Source organism: Cucurbita maxima, unplaced genomic scaffold (assembly GCF_002738345.1).
Source record: "Cucurbita maxima cultivar Rimu unplaced genomic scaffold, Cmax_1.0 Cma_Scf00012, whole genome shotgun sequence".
In the NCBI taxonomy this organism is placed as follows: domain Eukaryota; kingdom Viridiplantae; phylum Streptophyta; class Magnoliopsida; order Cucurbitales; family Cucurbitaceae; genus Cucurbita; species Cucurbita maxima.
Genome location: NW_019272028.1, coordinates 4,874,787 through 4,895,858, shown reverse-complemented (window position 1 = coordinate 4,895,858; position 21,072 = coordinate 4,874,787). Strand labels below are relative to the sequence as shown.

The 21,072-nt window shown below is 36.4% G+C and overlaps 2 protein-coding genes across 5 annotated transcripts in view; one reads left to right on the top strand and one right to left on the bottom strand.

Moving 5' to 3' along the window:
* The first annotated feature begins 553 nt into the window (after positions 1 to 553).
* On the top strand, positions 554 to 2,563 carry LOC111487719. The gene is made up of 4 exons (XM_023135226.1): positions 554 to 762; positions 1,124 to 1,390; positions 1,935 to 2,093; positions 2,179 to 2,563. Exons 1-4 carry the CDS (start codon positions 760 to 762, stop codon positions 2,422 to 2,424), a joined length of 675 nt encoding a protein of 224 aa, XP_022990994.1. The 5' UTR covers positions 554 to 759; the 3' UTR covers positions 2,425 to 2,563.
* A 1,151-nt stretch (positions 2,564 to 3,714) lies between these two features.
* The window catches only part of LOC111487845 (THO complex subunit 2-like), a 35,890-nt gene continuing 18,532 nt past the window's right edge, over positions 3,715 to 21,072 (bottom strand). For 2 of the 4 annotated variants that reach the window (XM_023135394.1, XM_023135397.1), the window contains exons 12-32: positions 20,453 to 20,646; positions 16,335 to 16,415; positions 16,051 to 16,252; positions 15,724 to 15,969; positions 15,504 to 15,584; positions 15,302 to 15,421; positions 15,153 to 15,212; positions 14,930 to 15,057; positions 11,376 to 11,472; positions 11,122 to 11,250; positions 10,495 to 10,598; positions 9,958 to 10,138; positions 9,588 to 9,766; positions 8,358 to 8,964; positions 8,109 to 8,213; positions 7,430 to 7,585; positions 7,275 to 7,355; positions 6,751 to 7,203; positions 5,497 to 6,666; positions 4,437 to 4,747; positions 3,715 to 4,267 (exon numbers count right to left, since the gene is read on the bottom strand). In XM_023135394.1, the coding sequence (XP_022991162.1) occupies positions 4,198 to 4,267; positions 4,437 to 4,747; positions 5,497 to 6,666; positions 6,751 to 7,203; positions 7,275 to 7,355; positions 7,430 to 7,585; positions 8,109 to 8,213; positions 8,358 to 8,964; positions 9,588 to 9,766; positions 9,958 to 10,138; positions 10,495 to 10,598; positions 11,122 to 11,250; positions 11,376 to 11,472; positions 14,930 to 15,057; positions 15,153 to 15,212; positions 15,302 to 15,421; positions 15,504 to 15,584; positions 15,724 to 15,969; positions 16,051 to 16,252; positions 16,335 to 16,415; positions 20,453 to 20,646 (4,755 nt within the window). In that variant the 3' untranslated portion in view covers positions 3,715 to 4,197. Of the gene's footprint in view, positions 4,268 to 4,436; positions 4,810 to 5,496; positions 6,667 to 6,750; positions 7,204 to 7,274; positions 7,356 to 7,429; positions 7,586 to 8,108; positions 8,214 to 8,357; positions 8,965 to 9,587; positions 9,767 to 9,957; positions 10,139 to 10,494; positions 10,599 to 11,121; positions 11,251 to 11,375; positions 11,473 to 14,929; positions 15,058 to 15,152; positions 15,213 to 15,301; positions 15,422 to 15,503; positions 15,585 to 15,723; positions 15,970 to 16,050; positions 16,253 to 16,334; positions 16,416 to 20,452; positions 20,647 to 21,072 lie in introns of those variants that run through there. The other 2 variants (XM_023135395.1, XM_023135396.1) reach the window with 2 other exon arrangements.

Sequence of the window (21,072 nt, the reverse complement as noted above, 5' to 3'; positions counted from 1 at the left end):
TTTTAAATTTTTATAGATATAAGAAATTAACATAATTAGAGTATATTAATTTTAAAACCAACGTTTCATAAATCAAATCAACAAAAATTGAAAACTTGGAAGGTACGATGATAAGATAATTGAAATAAATAAGAAAAAAAAAAGGAACTTTTATGGTAAGTTGATAATTAAAAAATAAAAAACAAAAAAGTTGAAATACTTAAATTTGATTGGTAGATAAATATATATATGGTTGTAAAATTTAATTTTGGAAATGATAAATTTATAATAAAGAGGAAGAACGGCGATCGCGTAAATCTCGGATATTTCGGCGAAACGAATTTATTTGTCGTATCGGACCCCACACAATCCAACTCCCATCATTAACCTCGAAAAGATTACAATATCTCTACCGTCCGATCAACTTCCCATCCAACGGCCCAAAGCCCTTCGTCTTTCCCGCCGTTTGCACACTGTTTCCTTTTACTCCAATGGCTCTACTGGTCGCAGTGGCTTCCAAAAACATTTCACCTTCCATTTTCTACTTTCCCACTTTTTCTTTTTTTTTTTCTTTATTATTATTATTTTTATTATTCAGTTTTCACTCTGCAGCCGCATAAACAGTCAGTCTCTATTGTCTCTTCATTTTTGTTCTCTATCTGATTTCTCTTCTCCCCTTCCCCTTTTCTCAATATATTGAAGAAATTTCCGAGAAATTCATTGTTTTTTATCGGTTTTTCGACGACCCAGAAGTGGGAGTTGCTTCGATTTGAATTGTATATGGTGAGATTTGAGTTTCCTCTGTATTTTGCTGTCTTGGGGATGTTTTTTACCAGGGGGTTTCCTTTTAATTTCTTCTTTGTCTTGTTCATCATCGAATGTTGTTTTTGGGTGTTATTGGATCATTTTGTTTGAGCCTTTCTTACAGTTTTCCGATTATTGAGGAACATGTTTGGCTGTAATCGTTTGATTTAGAATTTCGTGTTTTGTGCTTTAGATGATTCAAGTATCGTATAATTTTGGAATTAGGAGTTTAGTTGTTTGATTGTGACTGATTTGAGAGTATAATCTATTGTTTTTATTCAAACAATTGCCAGACCCTAATGATGTTTAATTTGGATTGTTTGGATTTGCATTTTGGCAGGCAGGATGCAAGATTTATCTGAAGAAAAGGAAAGCAGATTGGCTTAGCTCCCTATTGCAAAGCAAATTTTTTGGTTCTTGTGTTCATCATCAAAACAATAGAAAAAATGAAAAGAATGTGTTTTGCATAGATTGTGGTATTGCCATCTGCAGGCATTGCTTGATATCTCATTGCATTCATAGGCGTTTACAGATCTGCAAGTATGTTTATCAGTACGTCGTTCGTGTTCCCGACTTGCAGAACCATCTTGATTGTTGCAATATTCAGGTGTTCCTTTGTTACCTCCTTAAATTATACAAACTTCTTGTCCTAAAGCTGTCTTTGTCTTGTTAGCTGTTGCTTCTGGTTGCATGTTTTGATCAAATGAATAAGAAGCATTATAAACCATTTTGAAAGCCAAGGAACCATTGAATTCAACCATAAAACAGCACTGTTTTGTGTTTGGCACATTGGAATTTCTTTTAGCCAATGATTAGGTTTGTAAGCAATGCGTTAGTACAAGTAAGAATGAACTACCTACCGTAGGTTGACCTAGTGATCGAGACGAGATACGTAAACAATAAAAAGCTTAGGGAAAATATGTACGAGGCACAATGGCTAACCACGTAGGATCTAATGTCCTGTGAGTTATCTTGGCAATCAAATATAGTAAGGGCAGTTAGTTGTCTGATAAGAACATTCGAGTTGCATACACTCGATTTATAAGATGAGATAACAATGATTTAACTTGTTCATCTAAATGTTTAGTTTCTAATATCCATCCCCTCCACCTATGTTGATTATGTTAAAGTTTGGGACTTTGATTCACCAGACTTATAAGATAAATGGGGAGAAGGCTGTTCATCTGAGTCCCCGGCCACAATCGAAAGACTCGAAACCATCGACAAAATTGAAGTTTGGAGGTACTTGTGAAGCTTGTGGGAGATACATACAAGACTTGCCAAACCGGTTCTGTTCGATCGCTTGCAAAGTAAATAAAACTTTCTTTAACTTGTAGACTCTCATTCATTTGCTCATAAATGACATGAAGATTTGCCATTGATGAACTTTTTCAGGTCTCTATGGTTTCAGTGGAACTCAACAATCAAAGCTGTAGATGCATCACATCAAAGTCGGATCCGAACGAGATTTCATGGAAGGAGAATCACAATGTAGAACCCAACACGAGCGAAATGAAATCGTCCATCTCAATGGCTGAATCAACTGAAGAGATCAAAGCATGGCAAGTGAAGTCAGGTTTGAATCCAAGGAAGCTTTTGCATAAAAGGAAGGGCATCCCACATCGATCGCCTTTAAAGTAATACCGAAACACTAATTGTGATATCATGATGATCATCTTTGATACCCCTTATGCTCCTAAACCCACATTTTTTGATATATGAAAGTCCTATAAGCATATAGTTATAGATATCTATATATAATAACATATATTTCACCTCTTGCATTGGCTCTATATTGGATTAGTTGTGCCTTAGCTCTTTTTTTTTTCTGTCAATTTTTTGGAGGTTGTATAGAGAAGGATTGTTGGTTGTTGAAACAATAATCAAATCATCAACCTTTTGGATTATATCCTTTTGGTTAATCTGATCATCATGTGCTGCTGTCTTGTTTGTTGAGCATGCTGTTGAAGACATTATGATTGATTTGGGCTCTCTCTCTCAGCTTTAGTTCTCCTTATAACCTCCATCTTTCCAGTTTGTTTCTGTTCCCTTTTTGGGCCGCCATTTTTTGTCTCTGTGGCCTAATTTGATCTGTGATGGTTGTTATTTGGGGCCATCTTCCACTTTATATAAAGGCACCAATCTTTCATTTTTGTCCAAATAAGAATGTGGCCGACAAAAGGATACTCATAGGGCAATGAACTTTAAGGGGCTTCCACACTTCGTCAATAAAATACAAAACATAACATCTCAAAGTTGAAAATAGACTAATTGCACTTTTGTTGGTAGTGAATTCGAATTTGGCAATTGTGTGATATTCACTTAGTGAGTTAGTTAAGTCAACTTAGGATCGCGTCCGCTAACAATCATGCAATCTATGCTCAAGTCTCTTGACCCTGTTTTAAAAAAAGTTTTAGAAAATGGAAGAGAGATTGTAAAAGAAAGTTCGAAAGCAACATTGAGACAAAAATTGAAAATAATGTTATATGACTACCAAGTAAAAAACAACACCGTGAGAAGTCGGTGGTGGGCTTCTTCAGCTGTGTATGCAAAATAAGGATTGAATGTGTGATTGGGCAAAATGGGAGGGGCCGGAGCAGATCAGATCACCATCTTGGATGGGCAGAAACGGTGTTTGAAGGCCGGAGCAGCCCACCGGTTGAGTGGACAAAGAAGATCGGCAGGCGCAACGAGGTGAGTTGAGATGGTGAAGTACCAAACAGAGAAGAGGAAGAGGCTGGAGCTGTATACAAGTGGGTCGGGCAGTGCTCTCTGATGTTCCAAAATTATGGGTGTGCCCATTATTCCAATCCCAATTCCTTTATCTATTTATTTTGTAGTGTTTATAAGAGTTCGAAGTGTTTTTAAGAGTGAGTCTTTCCATTTAAATCTAAACACCCATTTTTAACCATATTTTATTCTCACTCATGCGAGTATGAAACTCGCGAGAGATTTGATTCAATAGCACCCTCGTCTAAATTAGGGGTGAAAATTTTCTAGCAAACAGAACAGGGAAACTACAAGGAACATGTAGGGAAAAGGCCCCACAATCACACTTTTCTTGAAGAACTCTCATACTCACTAATGGCTTTACACAAATGTAAGTGTGGGGCTAAGAATGTAATACACAACTTTTTCCTAACCTGAGTTTTAAACAAATTACAATAGTTCTCAGCAGCAGAAATCCACTCCAATGTCCCATCCCGTTCAAGTATGAGTTGGTCGTCACTACAGGAGGAGCGGGCATTTGTCCCCTCGATACTCAACAGTCTCCCTTCTTGTTTATGAATCAGTTTTTATAAGATGATCGGATGAATGTTCACCTCCCTGTGGGCAGCTTAGATATCATGTTTGCAGTTTTACTTCATGAGTAGAATGATCAACTGTATGCTAGTTAGAAGGCGCTGATCGAGCTTATTTCCGGTGCCTCCGCTTTTGGTCCGCCCTCATTCTTTTATCATCATCCCATTCCCGATCGTACATTCTAAGTCCTGATTAAGGAATCAACAGGATATAGATGAAACTTAATGTAATGCATGAAACTTAATGTAATGCATCAACTTCCAAGGCCATATTTAGATGAATGCACAAAATTTATAACTACGAATATTAATGATTAATCACGATGCAAGGAAATATGATATAAAGGATACAAATCGGCTTCACGTCTGGTCATCTTGTTGACAACTTCTTTACCATGAATTCTCAAGCCTGGATCATCCAAGTAACTGGCACGTTGCATCATTACACCCTTCCTGTCTCCTCTTTCTCGTCCATCATAAGATTGAGATACGCCACCACCAACCAGAGATGGCGGTGCGCCAACAGGAGAATACTCACCAGCCTCTGCCAATGACAGATGCTCCCTTTTAAGTTTTCGCCTCTTGGAGGCAGCAGCAGCATCCATGTCCTCCTTCAAAAGGTTTGCCTTGTCCCTCTCCCTTTCCCTCTCCCTGTCATCCACCTACACAAACAAAAGATACGATCTTTAAATCTGAAACTTGCATTATGATCTTCAAATGGTATCTGCAAGCACAGCCATAAAGGTAGGATGGAACCCGAATAAATGTACAAATAAAATGTAGGTTGATCTGAACCTTCTCTGTTCTTGACACCAATTTTTTGTCAGATGGAGCATCCCTATGAAATTTGAATACGCCAACAATCATAATTTACATGACCTAAACTATGCAGTTCCATGATCAATTCCATGTTCGCAGACCTAGGTACATTTGTCAACCTAATTTTTAAACAAAAGAAACCAAAACCATCTCTAGCGAAAATCAAAGCATCTTATAATTCAGAAATAGAAATGTTCACCATCTTGAGACATTATGATAAGTTTTAAAAAGGTAAGCTGCTTAGTTTAGTTCTACACTGGCTACATCTTTTAGGCTTGGTCACACATGCAGAACTTCAGATTAATAAAACATAACTTTCCATTGATAAATAGACCAAATATCCTTACCATGACAAGAATATTTTAAATCACTGGTGAGACAAAAAAAAGATAGATGTGTCATGGTACTACTGAGAGTTTGGGCGTTCCTTATTCGATCAACTTTCTGAAGGAAAATGCATAAACTTATCACATTTGTAGGGATGTCAAAGTTCTCCTTTCAACTAGAATATGGAATAACGTAACTAAATTTGCAGGCGTACAAAAAGGTACACGACATCAAATAAATTGCATTGAATTTGAGCAAGCATTACCTTCAATGAAATCCCCACCTCTCTCTCTTCTCTCTTCCTTTCTCGAAATTCCTCCTCTCTTCTGCGTTTTGCTTCATCCTGTGAAATTAAATTTTCCTCTGATTGTCTCCGTTCCTTCTCTTCGTGTCTAGGAGAAAGCCTTTGACTGTGTCTAGTATTTCCAAACCTTCTATCTGCATCTTCTTCTCTTCTCCCACTATTAACAGATTGAGGGACCATGTGAGGAGGCAAGGGAGGGGGAGGAGGCAAGCTCTGTCTGTGGATCCGATCATCAACATGAGACTTTTCTGTAGCTGTATCATTATATCGTAACTTACTCCTATCATCTTTATCTCTTTCATCCTTAGATTTGTCAGGATACCTATCAGAAACTCTTTCCACTTTATCAACCGAGAGTTCTCTTCCATATCTTTCTATTGATCTGTCTCTTGTTTTTTCTACTGATGGATCATCTCCACGGGATTTTTCAGAACGCTCTGCCCGATCTTTGTAGTCCCTATCGTATCTTTCATTTACCTTATCTTTTGTTCTATCCAGAGGTTTATCTGAACCTCTGTACCCACTTTGTTCATCCATTCCTATTTTATCAGCATCTACAGATCGTGTGTCTATGGATTTATCTTTGTCAGGGTTACGAAAATCCCCATCTACATCTCTACTTTCACCATCTCCTTTCCGACGTTTACCTTGTCTGTCTGGTTCTTCTGCAGGACTAGCTCTTTTAGGCAGTTTATCACTAGACCTAGAACCACTAGCAGAATTATCATGTCTGGGAGAATGAGCAAGTCTGGAAGAAGAGGATTTTCCAACTTCAAGAGCTTCACTACCATTTTCCTTTAGTGACGAAGCCCTACTATCAGAAGTCCTCCCTACTCCACTCTCTGCCTTCAATTCAATAGCGTGACCATCTGAAGCTTTTAATGATGAGGACAAGCCTCTAGTTAATGAACTTTGCGCATAGTCATTTGGCATAACTGAAGAAGTTTTATAAGAAGTTCCATGCCTACCACCGTCTGTTGCATGAATTGGAAGCTCCCGATCACTTGTGGAAGACCCATGATTCTTGCTAGCAGCTTTTCCAGATCTAATCTCATCTTTCGTGGTATCTTGTTTTGATGCTTTACTAAGAATCCCAGCAGGTGCGTTTCGTTTTGCTGAAACTCTTAACTGCTAACATAGCAATATAAAAAGTCATAATTCAACATGCACACAGACACAATCAAATGCTGACTAAAAACTATTATGTAATTCTACCTCGGATTCAGAAGAGGTCTTGAAAATAACTTTTGATGAGCCTTCATTCGATGTCCTACTTAAGTCATCACCTGGTTTTTGACCTTCAACAACTCTTAACGATCCTAAATGCACAGAAGTTGAGGGCACAAGTGGCTGGGAATCTGGTCCGTTCAATGAAGTGCCTTTGAGTTTCCCATGCCCTAGTTCAGATTTTGGAACAGAAAAACCATCTATTTTATCCGTCCTCATGTCGGAAGTTCGTGACCTCAATGAATGGTCTTTGGCCATATTTCCAGAATCTGAACTTGGGACGGCAGTAGGCTTTCCTCCACCATGTTCATTTTGGGAAGAATAAATGGAATTACTTTGGCTGGCAACTAAATTACTAGCTGAAGACTTTGATGCAAGAGAAGGTGCAGTCTTTAATTCAAGATAACCCATGCCAAATTCTTCATCTGTAACCCATGAAGGCTGCAGAAAAAAGAACATCAATTGACCAATTAAAACTGAGAATAAGAACACACATAAAATATGCAACAAACCTTTCTAGCAGCCAAAGCTGCGGCAACACCAGTTGCTAACACCTTCAGATCTTCTCTTTCATCACTTTTGATCTTAGCGACCTACATGAAGAGAAGAAATTCTTAGTTGACATTAACAAAATGAAATTCAATAAGAGGCATTGAAAGTGTCCTACCCTTTTCTCAAGGTTGATTCCGCTCTTTCTAGTGACGGGAAAAACGTTGGAAATTTTTGTCAACATTATAAGAGCATTTCTAATTTCCATGTACTCTGTAGATTCCAAGCATTGTATGAGTAATCGTGTAATTCTTTGACTCCACTTCCAATGAACCTATAAGAAAAAACAAAAACTTAGATGAAGTGATAGAAATATAATACTACTGTACATGGAAAATCAAACAAAAATTTTAACTTGCATGGCAAACAGTATTCTCAATTCAGGTTGAAAATTGAATGAAAGAAGATTAAATTGAAAGCCTGCCGTCTCTATGAAAACAATTAAAAGCTCAAGACCTATATAACCAGAGACACTGAATAAAGACAACTCCGGAGAATGGAAGCCAAAGAAGATAAATTTGCATTTCCTATCTATCAAGAGATATATACATAACCTACAAAGAAGATTGGGAAGACAGCTTGTACACCATGACAAATTGATGTATTAGATATTTTGTTTTTCTCCACAATGCATTTCCTATCTATCAAGAGATATCCGCTCATACAGCAACTTAATCTTAGACATAAAAGTGGAAAAAACCACATATTTCAGGCAATCTATTATTCCTCTTCATTACAATGCACATAGTAAATGAAAAAACAATTTAAGATAAAAAGCGCAGAAATTCAAAAAGTACCTTGATGAACTGGCCATACGTTACTCTTTGACTGTTTGGATACCTATAATAGACGGCGAATCCAGGCATATTTCCACATTCACGTTCATAAATGGATTCATCACTCTGACAAAATGATTGATCAACATGAACAACTTGAGATGGGGGAGAACGCAGTAACAGAATTCAAGCACTTTTCCGAATGATGTTTAACTTTTGAAGCTGATTTGGTCTTCAGCATGATTAAAGAAAGATAAAGCGATCAATTACCTTCCAATAATAAGCTATCTTTAGTGTCTCATATAAAAACCTTCCAAGCCTGCCTGCTTCGTATTCCGTGCAGCAGCATATCATGGGTTGCAAGGTTTTACATATCAAAACATCAATATGGTTGACTGTATTAAAAAATGGTGTTCCAAGGGAATGAAGAGTGTGCACAAACATAGCACAATAGACAGCATCAGGCATACTGAATGTACAGCGGGGAAAAATACATCGCTGAAGGAACTCCATGTTAATTTTCAAGGTATCAGGGCAGGAGCTCAACCATTTATCCTTTTCACGAGAAAGTCGCCTGCGTACGGAGGCAACATTTTCTTCATGCTTATTTAGTTCATTGGACAAGCGATCAAGAGATTCTTGAATTCTTTCTTTGTCTTTCTTCCTTTTATTGATTGCAGAACTTGAGTTATCAGAAAGCTCTTCTAAAGCTTTAAGAGCAGAATGCTGCTTAGCAATTTCAGATTCATATCTACTCTGAGGAACATAAAGATCATAGAGCGTGAGACCCCAAAATGTAGTATAGAGATCTGGAGACAAGCTATTCCAAGCCTTTGGAGGTAACATAGACTTTACAGCATCGAGGAGATCTGACCACCTAAGGAAAATAGAGGTTAAGAAAATTAGCAACTGTAAATAACATCAAAATCATTAACTGTGAACACCCTATTATGCATAAGAAAGGGTGTGACTACAAGTATCAGGCTAGTGTGGCGTTTTATCACATAAATGCTTCCGTGTAACTTACACATTTATTATGTAATGACAACCTACTAGGTAATAAAAGAACGGTCAACAAAAATTAACTAGACCGTTCTGCAGAATCAACATCCTGTATGATTCCTCTGAATGCAACAAAAAAACGAAGGCAGGAGAGATTAAACTTCTCAAAAGCCTCTTTATTCTGGGCCAAATAATTGAATACAATTCATTTTGATCCTAAACTCAGATCCTATCATAGTATTAAGGTCCTATGATTCATCAAAAGCCTAAATTCACAAAATTTCATCAAAATATTGAATGAAGAACTGAAAGTGTGTAAAAAAAGGAGCTTCAAAAAAAAAAAAAAAAAAAAAAAAAAAAAAAAAAAAAAAAAAAAAAAAAAAAAAAAAAAAAAAAAAAAAAAAAAAAAAAAAAAAAAAAAAAAAAAAAAAAAAAAAAAAAAAAAAAAAAAAAAAAAAAAAAAAAAAAAAAAAAAAAAAAAAAGAACAAATGTCTTACCTCACAGGTTTCCGTGAAGAACCAAGTTCCAAAACAACGTCTGCAGAACATTCTGCTGATTCCGAATCAGAATTATTGCTTGCAACATTTGCATCATTGCCATCCAGTGGCCAGAAGATATCTGAACCACCTTGACACTTAAATAATCTCATTATTGGTCGATATATCAGGAAAGCAACCTACAAAAAGGAAAGAGTCATATCAGTACTTCAATGGCTGCAAAGAAACTTCAAGGGAGAATGAGTTTTGCGAATTAACATCTCATAAGATGAGGGCAAACAAATATTAATGGTTCAATGATGACACAAACCAGACATAAAAACAGAGACCCAAGAACACAGAACAATGACACACACATACACAGACAGACCTCGGGATCTAGGTGATAAAGCTGGGCAAGCTCATTGAGAGAGGGAATCAACTGAGCATAAGCTGATGCAGGCGTAACTGCACTACTAAGAAATTCCACGTATTGAAGCAGAGTTCCATGACATCTATCAAATTGTTCACTGACCATCTTAATATAAGGAGCATTTGCATTTATGACAACCCTGAAGGAAACAATAATTAGTCCACATATTTCAAAATATTAAGATACAACTAAGAGCTTGCGGCAAGACAAAAGACGAATAGAACAAATTATAGTAGCGTAGCATTGCATTAAAAGCAGGCTAGTAGCAGGTAAATATATCAATGGACTGTCTCAAGCCGTTGAATTATGATACTCTTAGAGCAATAGCAGTGATAATGGAAATCATAATTGAATAGCAGTGATAATGGAAATCATAATTGAATAGCAGTGACAGCCCAATCAGGAGTTAACTGGTTCTAGGACCCTTCTTGTTATCAAGCAGATACATACAATGTCCTCGAATTTGCATACTACAAAGAAAGTAATAAAGCATACACTGAACGGTGTTGAGAAATAAGTAGCAAGAGAGGGACTGCCAATTTTGGTTCATCCTTAGAAAGCAAGGAGTCACGCAGTCTGTTGCTTGACTTGATCAACGCCTGCATTATTTTTTATAACAAGAAACGAAACTTATAATTAAAAAAACTAATATTTAAAAGGTACAAACTCCAAAAGGAGTGAAAGAAAAGAAAGAACAAAATTTTAAAGGGACTTGCATTATTTATGATGGGAAACCAAAAATATTAAAATTATGACGGTTATTCTTTTCTTCTGACAGAAAAAGGATTGACAGCAGATCATAATAGATTAAGCAAAAATAGAATGATATAATAATTCTAAATTAATCAACCAACCCTCATGCCTTGTAGTAGAAATGGTAAGTAACTTTCAGATAACAGAGTGAAATTACAACTAGAACACAAGAAGTACCCGGTTCAAATATCTATACATATGCATTAATCTGATAAGATGTCTAGATCACATCAGTATTTCTTTTAAAATGACATGCTAAAGTACATAGCTCTTTGGAGCTTAGGTCAAATATCTATGTTTGTATCTTCAATAGTGATCAGTTTCGAATTAAGAAAGGGGAAGAAATTATATTGTCCATCAACACAGCACCTTGTTATTTCGAGTAACCCCAAAAGAAGTTGCTTGATAACGAAGTGTCTCACTTCCTGCCATAGCATCCAACTGTTCCTCAGTTAGGTTTTCTGTGTATTGGACATTGGCCATTTGTTGAACAAGTTCCTGATTATGTTACAAAAAGATATCCAAGTACTTTTAGTCAAGTAACAAACCATTGAAGCGGTAAAATATCTAAATGTTGGGCCACATGACTAATACAAAGCACCCCTTCCAGATCTGAGAAGTACCTGCAGGAGAACAAGTTCAATTCCTTGACCTTTTTTCAACTGATTAATGAGATACTGAAACAAACCCCTTAGCTCCATAGATGGGTACTTCTTACACCTACCAGCAGAAAATTTACAAAAAAACTAAACAGTAAATTATGGCATCTATAGGAGACAAAAGAACAAAGTATCTGATGATAAAAAGAAGCATAAATATATAGAGAATTACTTTGCCTTAAAAAAATGACACAGTTTGCACATCTTAAAATCCAATTTTACATTTTACAATGTTCGTAAGCATCTCAATAAATAATGCTACATTATATACAAGCATGAAAATTTAAAACCAAAGAAAAAATTAATAACAATAGAATACATGAAAATATTTCAGAACAGAGAGAGGTAAGAAAACATAAAACCTCCTTATTGATATATATGAAATTTACAAAGGAGCTATGGATATCTCAAATTACTCTACATAGAAGCAATGGAGTAATTACAACACAGATTTGACCTAATATACCAACATATCACACCCTGAGTTTAGTCAACAGTAAACTTAACATCATTAAAAATAATTCTTCTGCATTCTAGCTAAACTTCTCCAAGGACAGAACAAAACCCTTCACCCAATTGCTCAATCCTATCTTTGAAACTGGGTTCATGGCTCTCTTTGTTTAATGCCAAATAAAACTTTTCACTAATGGATACAAAGAAAGAAAAAAGGTTCAAGAATCCAAACTCCAAAAGGGAAAGAAAGGAACAAGAAACCAAAACAATTAAGTAAGAGACCTAAAAATTACAAAGTCTTGGAGGTGGAAGGAAAAGCGAATCAAATATAAAAAAGGCTAAACCATTGAGTCAGTGCCACTGGAAAGAAGGAACAAATTATCCAAATATGGAAGTTCTTATGTTCTTTCTTTTTCATTTGTAAACATCGTACCAGATAGAGTAAGGGCAAATCCTGCTGTTTCCTCAGGTTTTTCTGTTTTATGATTATCTATACACAAGAACAAATACTTTATCTTTTCAAGGGTTTTTCAACCTCCACAGTTCCTTACATAACGAGGGAAGGACAAGATCACCTAGAAAGAGTTGACTAGAAATGGAAATGCACCGAGAATAAAAGATCACTCTTGTCCTTTCCCAAATAAGAAAAACGTTGTGCATCCACCTCCATAATAACAACAGGGTCTTCTAAAGATGCACATAAACAAAAGCTCCATTTTTATTTAAGAACAAAGGTTCCACATTTTCAATGATAAAAATCAAAGTTCTACAATATACTAAAGAAAAGAAAAGGCAACAGGCGAATCATATCAGTCCAATATAAATAGAATGAAACTAGTAACATGCAACTCAAAAATACATTCAAAACTCTGGTAACCAACTTCACATTACTCAAATGAATGTAGTAACAACGCCACCAACGCCACCGGAACATTTTACAGAATACTCAATGCATATACTGACAAGGAAACATGAATTTTAAGTTATCTGCATCATGCATACGTAGCACAAATTTATATACAAAACCAAGGAATTTGATCAAATGGATAGCTTCCTTCTATGAATATTCTAGTAGGAATGTTAACATTTTTCTAGTGTGTAATAAAAGGAAATAGTTAGGAACTACTTGCACAAAGAAAATCAGAGAGATCTCATTTCAAACTTGAGCCAAATCGTAGTCTCTAAAGATTACTATATATACCCAGATTGAACATTAATTGAAGAAATTAGAAGCAATGAATGTGCAAAGTGTCCAAAAAACTTAAATAATTTTTCTTCCTCCAGAACAAGCACATATGTTAAGTTAAAAAAATTTGTAAACGGTAAAGAGGATAAGGTACTCTCAACAAAACATGATAAATCTAAAGGATATGACAAATAATCCATAATTTGACTTGTTGCCAAAAACCCTACAGGCTGGTTGCAGTCAAGACTACTTTTATATATAGTGCAATCATATGTTTTTCTTTTGTTAATATTATGTATGTACATAACATGATTACCTAGGCAGTAAAAGAAAAAGAAAGCAAAGTTCACGTCCCATTTAACAATCCTCATTCCTTGGACGTCTGACCAGCCTCAAATCTTTCAAGAAGATTTCAATAAGAGCTCAAATAAAAAATAGTGGCACAGAACTTCCCAATTGACTCTACTCAGTTTCTGTTTTACTTCAGTCGATCCTCCAATCCCTTTTTATATGTTCCATACACTATTCATCAGAAAGCATTGCATACATTGAATGTACAACTATGAAACCCATTACATCCCGACTTGGCATAAAGCTGCAACCAATGCAGGCAAATAGACAAGATATTCCTTGAAGAACGTCTTCTTTGGAAAAGAATTGCATGCTTCGAGTGACTAGCTGATATGCGAAATTTTCTACCAGTATAGCCATGTCAAAATTTCAAAATCCTCAAAGAAATTGACAACTCAGAAAGTTGAAGCAATCAAAACTGATAAAAGATCTTCAAGATGACAAATCCAATTGAAAATTTACAACTCCAGGTGAAACTAGCATCTTCATGTGATTAAATATAATTAAGGAACTCCAGAGCCCCCGACCCTAATCAATTTCTGAAGGTCATGACAATATTCTTCACAAGAGCAGTTAATAGCACCTCTCTTTCCAATTTAAACGACTCTGGAGACAATGCAGTCAACAAAATAGAAATTCACCTTCATTCTCACTGAATTAGTTATGACCTAAACCCATTTGACATATTAGGTCATATAAATTACTCCCTTCCACATAAATAGAATCTGTGACCTCGTTACTTTGTTTCTCTACACATTTTTTATCAATATGTTGATAACTTGAAATATCTCAGCAGATCTTGAACAAAGGCAGCATAAGAGAATGGCTTGAAATACGAACTTCAACCTATCACACCCCATGTCTTGAGCAAAAACCAGGTTCCTTCCCCTCCCAAACTACCATATCATGAACTTGAAAGGGAAATTGAAACCCAATTTCAGTCTCGATGATCCAGTGACTAGTCATATAACCCAATTTAAATCTTTCATCATACAGCGGCGGCCCAAAAAATGCCATGCATGTAGTTCACAGAGCATATCCCAGGAAGCAAGCGTAAGTAGTTGGAACAGATCTGAAATAGCTAATCAAGATACAAAAGTTGAGTTGTTCACAACACCATCTGTTTAACTGATCAACATTTGCAGGGGGTGTATGCAGCAACCGGGATATTGAATTGGCATTCCAGGAATAACCAAGGACAAATAACATGAAAAAACACAGACTGCAATGCATGTCAAAGCAACAGTTGAAAATGATAACTGATTAAATAATCACTTAAAGCAGAAAAGGATTAGAACACACAAAACTCAAAAATATCAATAACAACCTAAAGTTTCAACTAGCATTCCACAAATTAGTGTGGAACGTTTCCTAGACCAAATCCAAGTAGACAAATCAATATTTGAAATTCATCTTTTACAAAATTGATTGCAAGTGTCCTAAAAAGAGCAAAACACGTCCAAAGCAGCAGAAATCAGCATAAAAAACCTCGGAAGTATTTCATATGAGAGAGAAAGGAGAAACATACAGGTGACCCCAAAACGAAGCTAATGACTGGAGCCAATCTGACAAATTAAGGCCATCATCCTTCAACTTATCACGCCCTCCTTGCACCAAACGTTCAATCACAACATATTCTAATATGTCATACTCAAGCTGCATAAATCAAATAAAACGAAAAATATTATTAAAAAAAATCTTGAAAATTATATTTACCAAATGTATCCACGGAAAAAGAGAATTATACATACCTGAGTCAGATACTTGAATGCATCTACTACAGGAGTAATCATATCCCTATATGCCTCAATCTGCAGAATGTCATTTTCATCATGATCTCTACTCTAAAAAACAGGAAAAAGAGATGTATCTATTTGCATGTAGCTAACTCAAACAACACCTGGTGTAATATTGTGCGAAGGACAGTCAAGGGATTGGCATGAGCAAGTTTTGCAACCATCCTACCCAATTGCTTCAAATTTTCCTTAGCCAACCGCTTCAAAATCCTCCGTGTGTCCAACTGAGAAGTAGTTGATCGGGGTTTACCTGATTCTGAACAATTATCGAGGAAAATAAAAAATAAAATATTAACTAACGAATACCTTTGCAGTTTGCCTTGCAGCCAAAACCATTGGAATCTTCTCATCATCTTTCTCCCATTCACCATATAACCGATACCGCACCTAGTAATGCAAAATATTTTAGATCAAAAGAAATATGATTGGATTATAATACAAAAGAGAGGAACAATCATTCAAGGTTTTCAATTATAAATGAACAATTCCTTCGTTAGAAGCAAATGGTACTGACACAATGGTATACCTCATACGGAAGAAGATTCATTACTTCCCATATTCCTTGACCAACAGCTGGATTGGCAGGTATCAACTGTAACGAAGGAAGTATACACATTCCTAAAGCTTCCACAATTTTCAATCTAGCTTCCTTCAAGTGAAGATGAGGAACCCGGCTACCAGCTTGCAGAACAAATTCAGGATTCGAACCACTTTCCACACTGTTGACAAACTCAATTGCCGACATATAATAACCTCGCAGCACCCTACAGACCTGCCAAAAAAAATCATGTTGGAAATTATTAGAGAAGGATAATGAGAGGTGAAAGGAGGGAAAAATGGACAAACAAGTTACCTTCTGCAGCAAAATTGGATCACGGTAGAGATAAGGTCCAGCAGCTGCAAGCATCTGAAAAAGTTCCCTCGGAAGATCTATAAAAGAACCACCAACCGGCAAATTCCTGGTATCAATGCTAGCTCCTGAAGAGGTCCCAAAGCTCTGATAATAATGTTGACGAACAATAGAGTACGCAGAGGAGATCGATTCTTCAATGAACCTAACACACCAAAGAAAACGATACTGGAATCCAGACTCATGTGCATGTGTATCAATATACACTATCAAGAAATCAGAATTACCTAAACAAACAGTTACAGATTGGAAGGTGTTCCACTGGATTGAGAGGTAAAAGCCGATTAAACAGTACATGTGCATGATACCTGACAGGGAAAAAGAATAAACCAGATGAAGCTACATTCTGCTTGGTTAAGAGGTGAGAGCTCCAATTTTTCTTTTATAGGATATGAAATTTGTATTATAGACTAAATGATGTAGGATTTTTGAGATCTTTGTTCTTTCTTGATCCTTTTCTTCAACCGTGTGTGGTTAATTGTTTTTCCACACTTCTCTTATTATAAAAATGTTTATATCTTGACAAGCTTTTAACCTGTGGTAAAAGGCTTTAGTTATTGGGTTAGTTTGTTAGTTTAGTGAGGTCATTTTTCCAGCCTATATATTCGGCTGCTGTAATAATTTTTTGAGGTTAATGAAACATTTTTTTAGGTTTATTTCTTCAGCATCAAGTTTCCAAAGAATTCACAAATGTTCCACTAAGCTAAAAAATGATTACAGCAGCCAAACATGTAGGCAGTAAAAATAAACCCACTGAAATAAACAAACTAACTGAATAACGGAAGCCTACCACATGAAAAAGCTCGATAAGAAATAAGCATCTTTAAATTAAAAGAAGAGTGGTAAAACAATAACCACACACGGTTAAAGACAATCCTACATCACTCATGTCATGCAAAAATATGATTACAAAAAAAAAAAAAAAAAAAAAAAAAAAAAAAAAAAAAAAAAAAAAAAAAAAAAAAAAAAAAAAAAAAAACCTAATTGGCATAAATGTGCCACAAATCAAAATTGCAACACACTTTAAAAGCACCAAGTTAAATCACGGAGTTCCACAATATCCCCAGAAACTGTCACAAGCAGAATGCACTTCAAATCGTTGAAGGTGAATATTAGAATATGCTAGATAGTAACAGAACTTGAAGCAAAATTTCTAAAAAAGGAGCATCAAATTATCGATTCACATGTTGGTTTTATCATTAAAACATAGTAAAGCATCTCTTTTTTGCAAGATCGTTGGCTAGGAAGTTCAGTCCTGGCTCTATCTTATCCAGAATTATATCCTCTCTCAAAATTTTCAAGCTTCACAGCGTACAATCTTCATCTTCATGGATTCTGGGCTTTTGCAAATGTTTAAAGGAGGATGAAACAATAGAACAGGCTTGCTTCTTCTTTTGTTCTTCTGGAGGTGGTACGCTCACAGTAGGATTGTCTCGAATGGGGCGGAAGGAGTTATCAACGAGGGCTGAAGTTGGAATTGTTCCTGGTCCATCTTCAATTTGTTGACGATATTATTTTATTTTGCTCAGGTAAGGAGTCCTTCTACTGAATCACATAGGAACCTCAATTGCGACCCTGATTTGGTAAGTAGATGGGTTAATTTTGTAGGTTGAGGTGGGTCTTTTCCTTCCTCTTATCTAGGCCTCCCCCTTAGCATAATCCAAGAACCATCCCTTTCTGAAACCTGTTATTTTAGAAGTTGTACAAAAGACTTGCCTCTTGAAAAAGGAAGTTTTTCCTCCCTTTAGTCCTAAGCCGCATCCTGACTTATTTCTTCTCTCTCGTTAGAGCCTCTCATGTCAATTGTAACTCCCTAGAGAAGCTTATAATGGATTTCCTTTGGGAAGGGGTTGATGAAGGGAGAAGTGCACACTTCGTGGGTTTGGAAACTGTGGGAAAGCCCATAACACGAGGAGTTAGAAATAGGGAACTTATGGAACCGAAACAAAGCCTTATTGGCCAAATGGCTAAGGAGGTTTCCCCCTGAGGCTAGTAATCATTGGCATTGAATTGTTGCGAGTAAAAGCGGTTGTCGTCCTTTCAAGTGATGGTCCAGTGGGGTGAAAGGTTCTAATAGAAATCCATGGAAAGAAAGTTCTTTTGAGCTCCCCGTTTTCTCTTGTTTGATTGTACTTAAGACGGGGCAAAAGGGATGTTCACTTTTGGAGTTTAAACCCCTTTGGGGTTTCTTTTGTAGTTTGTTCTTTCATTGTTTGGCAGATCCCTCTCTGACTTGAGAGTGGGTTTTTCGAGTCTATGGAAGGTGAAAGTTTCAAAGAAGATTTAGATAAATGGAAGGGTTAACACCTTAGATAGACTCTCAAAATTTTCATCTCAGTTGGCAAGGACTTCTTGTTGAATTCTTTGTTGGAAGGCAGAGGAGAGTCTGATCATTCCCTACAGAGTTGTGACTTGGCTCAGTTGGTTTTTAACTTCTATTTTGATGTGTTTGATATTCTGTCTGTCAGGCATAGAGGTGTTAGGGAGATGATTGAGAAGTTATTTCTCCATCCGCCTTTTAGCGAGAAGGGGCGTTTCTTATGGACTGCGGTGGTTTGTGCTACTTTGCGGGGTTTATGGGAGGAGAGAAATAATAAAATCTTTTGAGGGAGTAAAAGGTCCCCTTGTGATGTTTGGTCCCTTATCAGATTCTATGTTTTCTTCTCACCTTCCGTGACAAAGGTCTTTTATGATCAAATCAAGGTCTTTTGTGATTATTTCGTAGGTCCTATTTTACTTGACTGGAACCCCTAACTTTCGTTGGGTTCTTTTGTGGACTTAGTTTTTCTATATTCCCTTGTATTGTAACATTTTTTCTTGATGGAAGCTCGGTTTCTTATCAAAAGAAAAAAAAAAGGCTTCACTTTCCAGTTTACTCTTTGTGGTGATTTTTAAAGATGTAATTGATACTCAAACATGGCCGTTGGAATCTTCAGGGAGGTTTCGAGAGACAAGCATCAATGAAGAGTGTCTTATCATTGTCTTTGACCACAATGGTGTGTTAGGTATTAACCAAACTCAGAATCATCCTATCATATTTTTATTGATTTTCCTTGTGCTCAAAACTACTGGAATATGATCCTGGAAGCCTTGGGTTGGTCCTCGGTCATGCCAAGTAATATTCATGATCTTATCTCAATCTTTGGGGGGGAATCCCTTCAAAGGGGTCAAGCAGCTGATATGGTGTGCCATCAACAGTGCCTTTGGATATTTGGGCGTGAACGAAATTCTCGGGTTATCAATAATGTGGAATCTCCATTCACTGTATTATGGATCACATTCTTTCTATAGCTTTTTATTGGTGCAAGTGTCCACCACATTTTTCTAGTTACACTCTTACCTCTCTAGTCTCAATTTTGGAGATCTTTTTCTGGAACCATATTGGGTGGATGGAAGTTTCCTGCTTCTCTTTGCAACTTCATTGTTTTAAAATACCCATGTGTGCCCAGGTCGAATAACTTTAGTATATATCCTTAATCATAACAACATGTTAATCTTTGTAAATCTTTGAATTAAACTCCCTAACACAATTTGTAAGGTACTCCCGACTATTTCTAGCTATAAGAAGGTACATCGCACATAATAGATCTTGTACCAATCCCTCATGGCTAATAAAATTGACCACTTCATTCTTCAAACATTACCAAGAACTTCTTTCTAGGCTATTAGTATCAAGAAGGAATATGGCAACAATTTAATTTGGATGCACCAAAAAGTGAACTGAACAATAAGAAAATATGACATATTAAAACTGATCCCACACTTGGGGGTACTTTGTCCTAACCAAGAAAACAGATGGGGCGTATATCAAAAGACACATCGAGAACAAGTGGAGGCGAAATGAACAGCTCAAATGTGAACTCACACCAGAGTATGGTACTGATATGATACTTTTGGCAATGAATGAGGCTCATGTGTGGCTCGTTCCAACAACCATAGGTGGTGAAATCAACAAACAGAGACACCAAAGCAGTTACCCAAATTTCAAATTCTAGCCTGAACACCTAAGCGACCCATTAATTCCTCAACAATTTCACTTTTCAACACATGCCATTTGGCTTAATGTCAGGAGAAAATGCTCCATTTTATTTCACTCGCACATGTATAATCGGGGAAAATAATTAATACGTAACCAATTACAGAATGGAGAGAAAGAACGTTCCCACTAACCCATGCATAGATGTTTCTTTGTAACTCATGCACAGATGCTGATTAAAAGAAGTGGAGTCCAACAGGTAACCAAAGCAACATCAAAGCTGGCATTTCATTGTTACAAATATACAGACAGACGGAAGACAAACATATATAACACCATGCAAGGTGAAGAAAATAAAATTTTACATACCAGTCACCCACAGAAAGAAATCCTGTAAGCAAGCCCAATGTTTGATTATTTTCCAGCTCTGGAGACCTTCCATTGACTGCCTCACTTTCCATATCAAGAGCAGCAAAAAGATCAATGCTTACATCTCCTTGCTTCTCATCATCCATTAGATCTTTTCCCGTTGCCGCAAGATTTATTTTACCTATTCTGTTAGCCTGTAGACATTAATTCAAGTTCACGACAATACATTAACATAAAAAAGAAGCCGTGGGGAAAAGGGGGACATAATATTAATTAACTTAACTGCTTAGTCTAAGCTTCTAACTCACTATAAAAACTGGAATCAAATTCCATTTACAAAGGCATACATTCGAGTGTATAGAAACTGGCATGTAGCCATCAAGCTACCTGTCTGAGTAACTAGCTAGTAAACTGTACAACTAGTTAACTACTGGAAACAATGTGACAGCAAGCCATTTATAAGTTCAGCTCTCCTGCTCTTTTAAAGAACAGTTCATGAGTTTAAAACGCACCGTGAAACCTTTAAAACTGCCAATAAATAACTTTAAGCCAAAATTCAAAAGAACTTTTCTTTTGAAAACAATGCATTCAAGAAAAATAATCTCTCAAAACGAAAAATG

Coding starts and splice junctions, on each gene's coding strand:
- LOC111487719 (XM_023135226.1), top strand. Junction 1,391..1,934: donor TTGATTGTTGCAATATTCAG/GTGTTCCTTTGT, acceptor TTGATTCACCAG/ACTTATAAGATAAATGGGGA. Junction 2,094..2,178: donor TCTGTTCGATCGCTTGCAAA/GTAAATAAAACT, acceptor GAACTTTTTCAG/GTCTCTATGGTTTCAGTGGA.